The 13,176-nt window shown below is 44.1% G+C and overlaps 1 protein-coding gene across 1 annotated transcript in view; it reads right to left on the reverse strand.

The window, feature by feature from the left end:
* Positions 1–13,176, reverse strand: part of SLC30A7 (solute carrier family 30 member 7) — a 97,352-nt gene that overhangs the window by 38,709 nt on the left and 45,467 nt on the right. The window contains exon 8 of the mRNA XM_085885748.1: positions 5,648–5,783. Coding sequence (XP_085741874.1) covers positions 5,648–5,783 — 136 coding nt within the window. The remainder of the gene's footprint in view (positions 1–5,647; positions 5,784–13,176) is intronic.

The following is a 13,176-nucleotide window of genomic DNA, read 5'->3' on the forward strand; positions in this document are numbered from 1 at the left end:
CAGCATTTCCAATAGCCTTGAGAAATTCAGCATGGATGCCACGAATCCGAGGAGCTTTGCCCCATTTCAACCAGTTCACCGCAGCCTGTGTTTCCACAAACGAATGTGGATCACAGTTGATTGGAGGGTCAGCAATAGGGATAGTAACACCCCTGACGTCAAACTCAACAGCTGGTGGATCAGCCTGGTACAGCCGCTCAAAGTAACCAGCCCAGCAGGCCTTCACTTCGGACTCCTCTGTCAAGAGCCCACAAACTTCCACTCTAACTGCAGTACACCGATGGACGGGCTTAGAGGAATGTAATGCTCAAATTCCCCTGTAAGCAGGATGAGAATTACTTGACGACAGGTGATGCTCTACCCCCTCACAGATTCCTCGCACATAGGCCTCGTTGTCCACCCTCAGCGCACATACAGTTTTTGCCTCAACTCCCTGAGCAGCTCAGATCTGCCATTAAGCCTGGCCCTGCAATTCTGGTCAATGGTATCCAGTGTCCCTTGTGACACAAAATTCTTCGCCCTACGGTGAGTTCCAAGACATCTACCGGCAACATAAACGATTGTGGTATTGAAGGCACTCCGCAACTCTTCTTTTAGTTAATTATTTTCAATTATTATTAGTTCTCATGGGGCGGGCCCAGATCCCTACGTTGCCTACTGATTGGGCACAGCTGACATTGAGCCAGGCTCATCGCACCACGGATAAGCTCGCGCTGATTGGCAGGGGGTGGGGGACATGCTGCTGTGGTGCTACACATGCTAGACTTGCTGCTACATGCTGTGGTGGAGTGAAAAAGTGCAAGTAGACAGATTTAGATGGGGAAGTTGCAGAGTGTGGGAGAGGGGGAAGATATGGTCTTACACAGACATGACAGATGTAAATAGACACCATGATTTTTAAATAATATATGTATTGAACATATGAAGTCTATTTGATCCATTTTAATACATACACTCTTATTGGTCGACTTGCCATTTGCATATTTCAATGCTTTTACTCTTTCCGGCATAAAACTAACGAGTTCTGAAAGTTTCTCTTGTGGGATTTCTGCCCAAGCTTCCTGCAAAAGGTTTATCAATTCTGCACGTGATGATTATTTACTGGACTTTTTCCACACAGCTCGATCCAATATGACCCAGATGTGTTCAATGGGATTCATGTTAGGAGACTGACTTTGCCATGAAAGTCGCTTGATCCCATTTCTGTCCTGCTATTCTTTGGTCTTTTTTGCAGTGTGGCATGGAGCTCCATCTTCCATGAACAGAGTGTTGTTTTTGACCATCTGACCAGTGGAAAAGATAGGGAGACACATTTCTATCCTTGAAGATGGACATCGTAAAGTTGATGTTGCCAACACACTCCACAAGCTCCGACCAACTAGCGCTCCAGATTGCTCCCCACAACATCACTGAAAAAACCACCGTGTTTGACAGTTGGCTGCAATCTGTTCAAAGAGAACTCTTGACTTGGAAGTGTCCAGACCCATACGTGTCCACTGTCAGAAAATTAGGACTCATCTGAAAAAATTACAGTTTGCCAGAACTCCAAGGGTGTGTTGGCCATCTCGTCAGCCCACTTCTTTCTCCTTTGAATGTTGGCTGGTCAAAGAAGAGGTTTTCTCTGAGCTATTTTTCCATATTAGCCCAGTTGATGAAGGTACCGCACAGCAGTTCTTGAGCTAATATGGACCCGCTCTGCTGCCTTGCAACGAGGAGTTTTCTCAATGGACTGCTTGACAGCTCGAAGACACCTTTCTGAGGGCCCAGGTCGACCAGAACGGGAAGCTGTGGATTCCTTTCCTTCGCTGGTGAATTGCACAATCACCCGATTGACTGTAGAAAGCGGAATGCCAAGGTTCTGAGCTATCTGATGCTGGCTGACTCCACCTTCCAAATGCCCAACAATTGGTCCTCTGAAAATCAGAAAGTTTATTTGCTTCCTGGGTTCGAGGCATAGTTAATTGCCTTACAAGACCCAGGAACTCGTTTCTGCAAAGAAATAGTCGAATATTTGTACAAATCACCGAGTAAAACTGCGTTATACAGATTAAATTAACAAATTTAAGATGTCTATTTACTTCTGTCATGTCTCTGTAGAAACAGACATTTGGGTGGGAAGACAAGAGCTCACTAAACATTATGTGACACTATCTTGTTAATTACAGTAATCACATCACACTTATGCTAACATGCACTATGAAATGTCTCATCAAATTCATTCCCCAGTTACCCCATCTGTAACACACACACACACACACACACACACACACACACACACACACACACACACACACACACACACACACACACACACACACACACACACACACACACACACACACACACACACACACCATTTTATTTTGTCAGTAACATCTGTACAACACCTGCCATCATAAACAACCACAAGCCTTCATTTTTTTTTTTGCGAGGGTGGTCAGCCCACCCACATACATCTCATGCCTGTGAAAATCAATCACCTTACATATTGACTCATGTCAAGTGTTCGCAGGCAAAAAACAAATGATACGGTTCCATAAGCACCTCCAAATAGCATTTGAACTCTCAATTCACTGACCCTTTTACAAAATGAACATTGAAAGAGGTGAAACAGCATTAGAAAAGTGTGTGGAATCTCGAGAAAAGTTTAAATTTTTTTTTTTAACTCTGAGCTGGTCAAATGTCTGCATCACGTGTGGTCATTGTGTGAATGTAGTTTTGAGACTGCTTGAATACGGAAGGGTAACACCACACTCAGCCAACTTTTCCCGCTCATTTAAAGCACTCAACCAAATGCTGCAAGTAAACGTTTCTGCCAATTAATGCTAATTGTAGACTCTGGAGAAAGTTAACAGAAAGCAAAGGACGGTAAGACTGTCCTTTTACAAGATGACTTTGTTATACATCCTGTGATTGTACACAAACTGACTGCCAGCAGGGACTCGAGTTATTGCTCCAAACCCACCTTTTCCACCACATTTAGAGCAACCTATGACTACTGGCTCTTTCACATTCAAGAAAGAGCTAATTCATGGCAATCGCAGCAAAAATAAGGAAAGCCCGAAAGAAAGACAGAATAAACAAGCACGTACTCACACACACTAAAAACATGGTTCGGCAAAGGCATCAAACTTGCACGCTGTTGGCAAATGTGCAGTCACCGTGATGAGGAGTTTGCACAGAATGAAAAAATAGCCCGTCTGTTCTTGTAATAAACCTTCACAAGTTAAAAACTGCATAGATGTTCTGTTCATCCCTTATTGGAGAGTGTAGCAGCTTCAAAAATAAGGAAACGGTAAGTAATTTAAAAAAAAATCAAACCAATAAAAACGCTCAATGGTAACGGATCATTCCAAGGTGTAAAATTTTAACAGAAAGTGAGCGCCCTCTGCTGATTTAATAAACATGGAAATTGAGAATAAATAAAAAGTAGTACAATTCAGAAAATAAAGCAAGACATTAAAAGGTAGAGAAGCTTGGTTACCTGTTAGCCAATTAACATCAGGATTGATGCAGGGCTGGCACGATAGCTTAGAAGTAAGCACACTCACCTTTAAGCTGTCTAGCCTGGGTTTGAATCTCAGACCCAGCTATAAACTGTCTTCTTGATGTTTCACATGCGGGGCGATTCATCAATGTGTATATGCTGGCCGTCGGTCATTAAACTGGGTGTTTGAAGACGGACGTCGGCCAATACATCTGCCAGCATTATTGGTGGATGTTATAGATCCCATCGTGAGTTTATCAATTGCACACTGAACAAATTCCAAGTTTCTGATCTAGCACACAGGACCCTGCATCAACGGCACAGCTGCACCCACGTTAAATTATGCTACCCTCAGCAATGTCCTACATATGGAGGAAAAAGAACAAGAACAAGGTGATGAAGAAGAACAAGAACAAGAACGACAGGTACAAGATGCACAGACCTGAGATGTTTGGACAGGAGAAGTTGTTTTTGCCTTGAAATGTCATCAGTGAAAATCAAAGGCGTTGGACTCCAATTGTGCAACACACGACTAAGTTTGCAAAGGTTCATATAAAAATGACGTGTACGATTCATAAGGGCCCTGTCACACCTTGATGTTTTAGCCAGCGTATGGCAACGTATCAAAATGTATGTAAAACGTTGGCCTACGCTGAACTATTGATGGTTTTTCAGTTTTGGGCGTATTCTTAACGAGTTGGACGTATGCATAACGTATTAGTAATGTACACAGGACGTTTCGATAACTTATACCAATGAATGCTTCGCGTGTTGTCGGCGTTCACAACCTATGCCCAACGATAGTCTAACTTATGCATGGCACGCGGCAGCGTATCGCCGACGATCATGTGGCGTAGCCTATTAGTAGGCTGCCGCTCAACAATTTAAATCATAACCGCACTAGAAATCGAAGTGTCAACATCACCGTCATGCCGAAGAAATAAAAAAAAACAAAAAAAAAAAACATGGAGTCTGAAACACTGACAGGTTCCTCCTGTGAACCCCATTTTTATATACCAATTCCCCTAAACGCTGCCAATACGCCATTATACGGTAGCTGTAAGTTAGAAACACGTTCAGTAAGTTCTGTGGTCGTCCGGAAGACGTCAAATACGTCTACACAGTCAATATGCGTTGGAGATACGTTACACATAGGTTCAAAGCACGTTACTCATAGGTTCGAAATAAGCTTCGGGTACGCTAAACATTACCTCGATGTGTTTCGACTTATGAGTAACTTACAAGTAACGTGTGTCGACGTGTGTCAACGATCGCATAACGTGCCTACAAATTATGGCCAGCATATGCGGAACGTGTGAGTCATACGCTGGCATACATCAAAAAATTTTGAGCATGCTTAAAATTTGTCAACGAGCTCGGCGTACTACAACGTATGCCAGCGTGCTTCAGCGTGCTCTTAACGTATACAAAACTTACCCATAACGTATTCGATGTGTGCCAGCGTTTTAGACAAATTTTTCATACGTCGGCATACGCTGGCTAAATCGTCAAGGTGTGACAGGGCCTTGAGAGACCTGTCAATCTTGGAATAAATCAAAGAATAAAGTTTGTGTCCCACAAAGTAAAAGAACAACAACAACAACAACAACAACAACAACAACAAAAAATCATAAAGTTTGTTTTCTACATGTTTTGGCTCAAGGTTCGATCCTTAGGATGCAATGCTACATAATTTTATGGAAATGGAGGCTGTTCCTCAGATGGACGTGAGGCTCATGATTTGTCCACTCAAATTAGATGATGCATTAAAGATCCCACGGTGTCATTTGATGAATGGGAGGGTGAGTTATTGCCGGCATCCAGAACAAACTACAAGTTCCTGTCATAATATGCCAAGGCACTGTGTCAGTGGCAGCAGTGCATCTCTGTGGTGATACAACCAGCAGGCCAAATTTGTCATCAAATCCAGGTCCAATTGTGAAATCACTAACAAAGATGGCAATACATGCTCAAGAAAGTCAATTTAGATTACAAACCATAATTTTGATTGAAATGCATTGAAAAAAAAATATTATACTACACAATACTTGGCAGATATACTTCGAGGAGCTAATAGTACTTTTGAACTATTATAACGATAATATGAACAGGAATGCGGATTTTGCAGAACACAAAACAACCACTCCCAGCAGGCCATACCTTATGCCAATGAGCAGAGCAATCAGCATTGAGCAAACAGGGTCAGCAATCATCAATTCATAGTTCTGCATGAGCAATGTAGAGACTATGACTCCGATGCTGCCCACAGTGTCTGCCAGGATGTGCAGAAACACACCTGCCGTAAAAATAAATAAAAAATGTGGGGGAGGGGCAATGTTATGCAAGGTGGAACATAGTATGGAATTTGCATTGAGGCATGATGTACTGTACTTAATATCACCTTGTGCTTCAGTAGATATACTGTATTGCTATATCAGGTCTGCATGCTCGCAGTGCTTGCTCTGGAATCACTTGGTAGAAAAAAGCATGATAAACAGAAGAAGAAAAAAAAACAAAAAAGCAGTAGCATTCGTGGAATGCATAGTCTTGCCTCATCTGCTCATTCTGAACAAAAATACCATTGTTCTTGAACAGGGTAGTACTATTATAGCCCACTACAATTATGGCCCACATTCCTGTATTATCCAAGCACCCTATGATGTCACCTGCATTGCCATTATCCAAAGCTTTATTGATTGATTATAAGGATCTATAACGACCACTTTTGTACACATCAAGGCTAAATTGCGTCAATGAAGATGAGCATGAAACGAGAGGTCACAAGTCACATCTGAGAACACACTTCTGAAAGATAATTTGACGAGAAACATTTTCGTAATACTGCTTTGAAATCTCTAAGATGATCCGTTCAAAAGTTATGGCTGCAAATGTTTTTCATCTTTGCAATTACTATGATCTTTGACCTATTTATCCCCAAAACAACTGGATCACGCTTTACAAATGCCAGCAGTTATGGCTCACAGCAGTTATATAACCAAAGCCTGCTTTGATTGGACACAGTGATTTAAAATTTCACATCCATCGGTTCAGCGGTTTCAGAAAACATTTTAAAAGGTTTTTCACTCCAATCCAAAATGGCTGCCACATGACGTAGTTGATGACATCACAGCTATCGAATTTTATTCCCGATGGGTAGTCAAGCATATATACCGTATAAAGTTGCACTTCGACCTGTTCAGCGGTTTCATCGAAGAAGATTATTTGAAGGTTTTTGTTCAATCCAAGAAGGCCGCCAAACCCATGACCAATGATGTTTAAGTAATCACCTTTGTAACCCCATGGGGAGTCGATGATACACGACATGGCAAAAAGTATGTGGACACCTGCTCGTCCAACATCTCATTCTAAAATCATGGCATTAACATGGACTTTGGTCCCCCCCCCCACCTCCCTTTGATGCTACAACAGCCTCCACTCTTCTGGAGAGGTATAACAGCTCATTCTCTCCTCATGTCTTTTGTGTTTTTGATGCAATTGTACACCAATGCCCCGTACGTGTTCTCGCTGTTTACTCAGGTTGGCCTGTCAGCATCAGTGGCAAATTAACGCACAGGCATACAGGGCCCATGGCCAGAACCCCGAGCTCAAGGTGGGCCCTCGGCAGAGGCAGCGGGAGGGCCATGAAACCCATGCAATTGCAAAGGCCCCCCACATGACCGATTGTGGTTCACAATCTTTTGAGACAGGCCCCCCCCGAGGGTGGAGTGTCACTTTGTCGACAAAACATATTGTTGCGGGCTGGCGGAGTCGGGTGAGAAGACCACCAGACTCCCCGGAATTGTAGGCCGTCGCTCATGGATAATTCCGTGACGTGGCGGGTCGCTTAACCGACCGTGGACGCCAATACCTCAACCGCGTGACCTAGGGTCCTCCTGTCTAGAATCAGGTTATCTAATTAACCACGCAGTTTTGACCAACGGGGAACCACGCCCTCAGTACGCCTTGTCGGAACCGGATCACTCTACCAACTACTGACTACCTTTCCGGATCGGATGCAGTCGAGCGTCACTGCCAAGGACGTACCAGCTAGAAGGAACGGATTGTTGGGAATAAAGACCCGGCTAAACTTGGATTCGAACCATGCTGGACCAATGGAGGAAAAGACAAAGGCGAGCTGGGAACATTTCTACAACAATTATTTATTTACAATAAGCGAGGAAAAGCGTGTGGCACAACAAAAGGTTTATTGGGGATGTAATGCAAGAAAAGATGAGAGAGGTGTGGGGTGTGACAATTATACAAGCAACTTACAAAAGCAGACAGTGCAGACTTGACGCGAGATTAATAAAAGCAATAACAATCACAACAAAGAAGATCCTATACCGGCTTATCTAACGGACAGGCGCCAACACACTCAGACAAAATATACCCAATAAAAGGCAAAGGACTTTTGCAGCCAGGGAGGGAGGGAGTTGAGGTCACAGTTTTTGGTACCTGATCGTTCTGGGGGAGGGGGGGATGCTCCGTGGTGCGGCACCTGACAAAAGTTGTGTGGTTCGGTCCAGTGCCGCACTTGTGGTAATCGTGTCTGGCGGAGTCCAAAGAGGCGAGAGATGAGCAGTAGGCAGGACCAGACAAGAGGTTTGGTCGACGTCGTGTGGGCGAGGACCAGTAAAGTAGGCAGGCCGTCGAGGCGAAACGTAGGCAGAGCCAGGCAGCAGGAACACTTTCACAACAATTCTCTTCAACCTCTCCAACTTGCAATTCTCTTCAATGACCAAACAACTCGCAATTCCAACTCGACCTCTCCAACGACCCACAAAACCAACTCAATCCAACTCATTGCTCCGTAATTTATAGATCACGGAGCTCGGGGAGGAGCCATGGCGAAATTGACGTCATCGTCCAATCCAAGCATCCCAATTGGACCGGGCCTTCATGTGGTCTGCCTTTCTGGGCGGGGTTTAGGCCAGACGCTAGTTTGGCCCGCCCACCTGGGTGCAAAACGAATGCGATTCACCGCCCATGTCTGGTTTGGAGTGGACGGTGGAATACTCAAAGCGCCGGTCTACTCCATGGTGCACATTGCAATTTTGCCTCAGAAGCGATCGTTGGGGAGGGTACCGTGGGTTGTCATTCTGTGGAAAGTGAGATGAGGGGCAAGCAAGCAGAGGGTACCGTGGGTTGTCGTGGATTTTGCCTCAGAAATGAAATGGGGTGGGGATGAAATAAAAGGGAAAAATGATTTAATCACCTAACTAAAGCCCATCGCAATGCACCCCCGTGTCTTCCCACTGCACAGGAAGGGATCTAACTACACGTATATTATGGAATAACTGACTCGGGACAACTGTATGTTGTATGCATACGGTTCCGAGAACTGTAACACTACCCCCTCCCTTTTTGCTAGATTCGACCCGAGTCATTAACATTCGTGTGGCGTAGGTTCCCCGAGTACATTTTACCTACGGATCCCTGAGTACGACATTTTCAAGACATGTCCCAAAAATAAATAACCTCGTGCATTGTGTAACTAAACCAACAGACTCATTCGGACAACTTAACTATATTGCCAGAACTAAACAAACAACAGGTGGGTTAGGACTATACACTTAGGGTAAATCCAATTTACCAAGTCCTGAGTTCACCATCTCGAGTAGACGGTGGTGTATTAGGTAAACGGTTGATAAGGAACGGCTGGCTTGGCAAGTGATAGCAAGCTGTAGGCTAAGCTAGTGTGAAAATCACACGGAGTCCTCTTTTTTTGGGGTGAAAATCACACGGAGTCCTCTTTTTTTCTTGTGGGCCAAAATATTTTTTTTGTGCCCAGGCCCCCCTCCCCAAAAAAAATCTCCCTCTGGACAGCATCCTCATCAGGACACCGGCTCCCGATGCAGAGAACCCAGTTTCAAATCCCATAAACCATACATGTTTGTCCATTGCTTATCAATATCCTTGTAATGCATTCAAAACCACACCAAATGTCGACTCTGTCCTGCATGTGATTTATTCCACAAGTTCACCGAGCCTCAGATCAATGCAAAATAAATAAATAATTGTAAAATAACAACAAGAGTTACCAATCAAATATAAATGGGTCTCAGGGAACGCAATTCGGGCAAACCAGCTTTAAGAGTCACAAAAATAAAACGTTCAAAACATCTTGAAAGCAAAAAGGAAAACATTTTTTGGGCATAAATAATGAGAAAATATTTTTGGAAAGAATTCCTCATGCAAGTTTTCTTGAAATGTCAATGAGAAAAATGGCACATTTATCAGTGGCTTAAGAGCCGTGCAGGAATGCCGCCGAAATGCGAAACAGCTGTCCCTCCTTCCCCTCCACAATCACAAAATTTGTTGGTTGGTAAACAGTAATCTGGCAAAATGGTAAAAATCACAAATCAAATAACAACGGTGAAGCAGAACTTGCATTCCAGCTCTTCTTGGGGCACTGAGCCGCCAGTGGAGGGGTATCCGGCATCTGGTTGGAGCCTTTGGCTGACTGCACTGCTCGCATTGTGAATCATCAGCAACTCAACGAGAGACAATTAGTGAGTTATGGTATTTCTTCCAATAAAAGCCTGGGTGTTTATTTTTCTCAACCCCCTCCAAGGGTAAGAGGTGTTTACTGGAAGGAGGCATATATTTTTCAATCCCCTCTGAGGAGGAAGCCAAGTCCAACAAAAACTGAATGACCATATCTGTGAATCTCAATGAGGATTAAAATGAAATGAAATGAAACACAAAGACATCTTTTATAACACATCGATGTTGGCGTCGTGGCTATTGTTTGTGTGCCCCTTCCATGTACTTTTATATATTTTTTGTATTGCTTTGAGTATTACTATATATAATTTTGTGTGCTCCTTCAATGTCCATCACACGTGATTATAAAGGGTTCCTACTGTCGGAGAATAATGAAAATTGTGCCGTTGGAACCGCAACATGAAGCTCAAAATACTGCTTATGCCTCCTCTCTCCTGGAAAAAACAAGCTTTAAAAACGAGCATTTTAATGACTAGAAACACCCGCTCTCCATGGGAGCGTCCAGGAGGGTGGGGTCAGGTATATGTGCACGTGCAAACCACCGAGACGGTGGTGCATTAATATGATTAATATTAATGGCCACAATTATTCCCATGATATTGTGGGTTTCACAAACAGGCTGGCCAGGCAGAAAGTTTGACCAAGGTTAGTGCAGGAATTTGGAATTTGGCCAAGGTGTCCGTGATAGCTCACCTATTCTTCACGAAGGGCACCGTGAGATATTTCAACTCAGCCACCAAATGCCAGATTAAGACAGGATGAGCAGTTTAACGTCTATCCGAGGGACGGCACACAAAATGATGAATCACCCTGGCTGTGAAACACCGGGATGACAGTTTATAGCTGGACCGAAAATTCAAACTCGGGCTCCACAGCGAAGAGGCGAGTATGCATACCTCTATGCCATCCTGCCAGCCCCCGTGTTAATATTATTATGCCATTATCATTGCATCGGATGGAATTGACGAATAACATTTGTGGTTAAAAAATTTAGACAAATATGCATTTCAATAAAATAGATATTATCAAAGCTTTTCGACTTACATCCCTCAGGATAAAACCACAAGCAGATGAAGAAGAAGCAGCAAACTCTTGTTTATCAAGTTATAATGTAATGTCCTCAATGTTGATTGGTCGAGAGAAAGGAAGGATGGGATTATCTGATTGGTGGAACCATGGAACATCATGAATAGAGTAGGCGGAAATGAAATGGAAATGAACCATCATGAATAATGAATAGGCAGAGAGGAATCGCCAAGAACTGGCGGAAACGTAATGCTAATTAGATAAGGGCTAGTATTGGGGGGGGGAGGGTTCATGATGACTCAATGTTGACTGTGGTGGAGTTGTCACACAGTCAAGCCATCATCATCAGAATAGATTTCAAGTTCAGAAAAATTATTTCTGTATCCAAAGAATCGGGTTGGTTGACCTGATGAATGTGGCCTCCATTGCACGAAGGTGAGCTAAACTGCCCAAGAGAAATCATAAAATGAGGCCCCAACATACAAGGTGTGACATTTTTATGTGACGCATTTGTAACGCATCCAATATCTACATTTGCAGCCGTAATGATCACTAAATAGACAAAACATTGTGATATCTTTATTTTATTATTTTTTGTATACATTGTCGAGGCTCGTATAAGAACTAACACACAATGCACAACAATGGGGGGGGGGGCAGGAGACAAGAGGGGCGGGAGAGGGAAGGACAAAACAGTGGAGAACAGAGACATTAGGAGATCTGTGGAAGGGAGAGGGATGGGGAAAACAAGAACACGGGGTATACAAGATGGACACCACAGGGACTTTCGGGACCTTACACGACAGGGAACTTTTGGGAAGGAAGGCAGGGAATTTGAAGGAGGTGGGTTTAGGGTGGATTAACGTGGGTAGAAAAGATCGTGGTTTTGGATGGGGGAAGATAAGAGGTGGTGGTGAAAAGCTGTTTTGAAGACCTGGAGGGAAGAATGGGATTGAAGAGCATGTGGGAGTTTCTTCTGAAGGTGGGCAAAAAAGAGGAATGAAAGAGTGAAGGTGAGCAGTGATTCGTGATTTTGGTAGTTTACCAGAAGGGGGTTGCTGGTGGACCTTGAGCGTCCCGCGGAAATATGGGAGAGTACATATCGCAGACAGAGCAAGCGGGGGGGGGGGAAGCGAGACCGGAGAGGAGACAGTAGAAGACAGAAAGACCACTGACCTGCCTGTGGTGAGAGAGTGAGAGGCCCAAAGACTCGGCCTCACCACGGGAGATGCCAATGATCCTAAATGCCTTGGTCCCCACAGCGTGAAGCCGAGAAAGGTGAGAGGCAGGAGCACCAGCCCAGAGGGGAGGGAAGTACTCCATCAGGCTGTGGACGAAAGCTTTGTATGTAGTCAGGAGTTCAGGTGGGCCGAGGAAGGACTTCGCACGATGGAGGATGCCCAGTCAGTGACTGGCTTTGGAGACCAGGTTGGAAATGTGGCTTTCCCAGGAAAGATAATGGCAGATAGTGAGACACAGAAGCTTGAATGAAAGGAGTTCTTCCAGAGGATTGTTGAGAAAGTAGATGGGGGTGGGGTTCCAGACGATCCTTTCGGAGAGACACAGTAAGAGTGTGAGATTTGTCAGGATTGAAAAAACATGTTCAACGTGTTGGACCAGTTTGTGATTTTATCCAAATCTGCAGAGTGAAGAAGCTGCTGCCTGCAGGTCTAAGGGATGACAAATGGTACGGCAAAGCGTGGAGTCATCAGCAAAGAGATAAAGAGGATTTTCCAGAGAGTCGGAGAGATCATTGATGAAATCCAGAAAATGAACAGGGCCCAGAACACTGCATTGAGTAACTCCAGCCTGGACAGGAAGAGGGGATGAGAGAACTCCATTTAGGGCCACACGTTGGCTGCGACAGAAGAAGAAGTCTGCGATACATGAGTGGAGATGGCCTTGGATACCATAGGAAGAGAGTTTGGTGAGCAGGGCAGGGAACCAGACCATGTCAAAAGCAGGGATATCAAATGTCAAAAAAAAAATCAAATGTCCAGGGATATCGCTCTGATTTAATGTCTGGCATTGAGTACCTCCATCCATCGTTGAGAGCACAAAAGAAGCATATCCAGGGTAGAGTCACCTAGTCTGAAACCAAACTGATGATTGGAAATCAAGCCAACGTAGAAGAGGAAGGATTTAATGTCTGAAGC

Source organism: Eptatretus burgeri, chromosome 6, assembly GCF_056783735.1.
Source record: "Eptatretus burgeri isolate ZD-2024b chromosome 6, Ebu_testis_v1, whole genome shotgun sequence".
Lineage (NCBI taxonomy): Eukaryota > Metazoa > Chordata > Myxini > Myxiniformes > Myxinidae > Eptatretus > Eptatretus burgeri.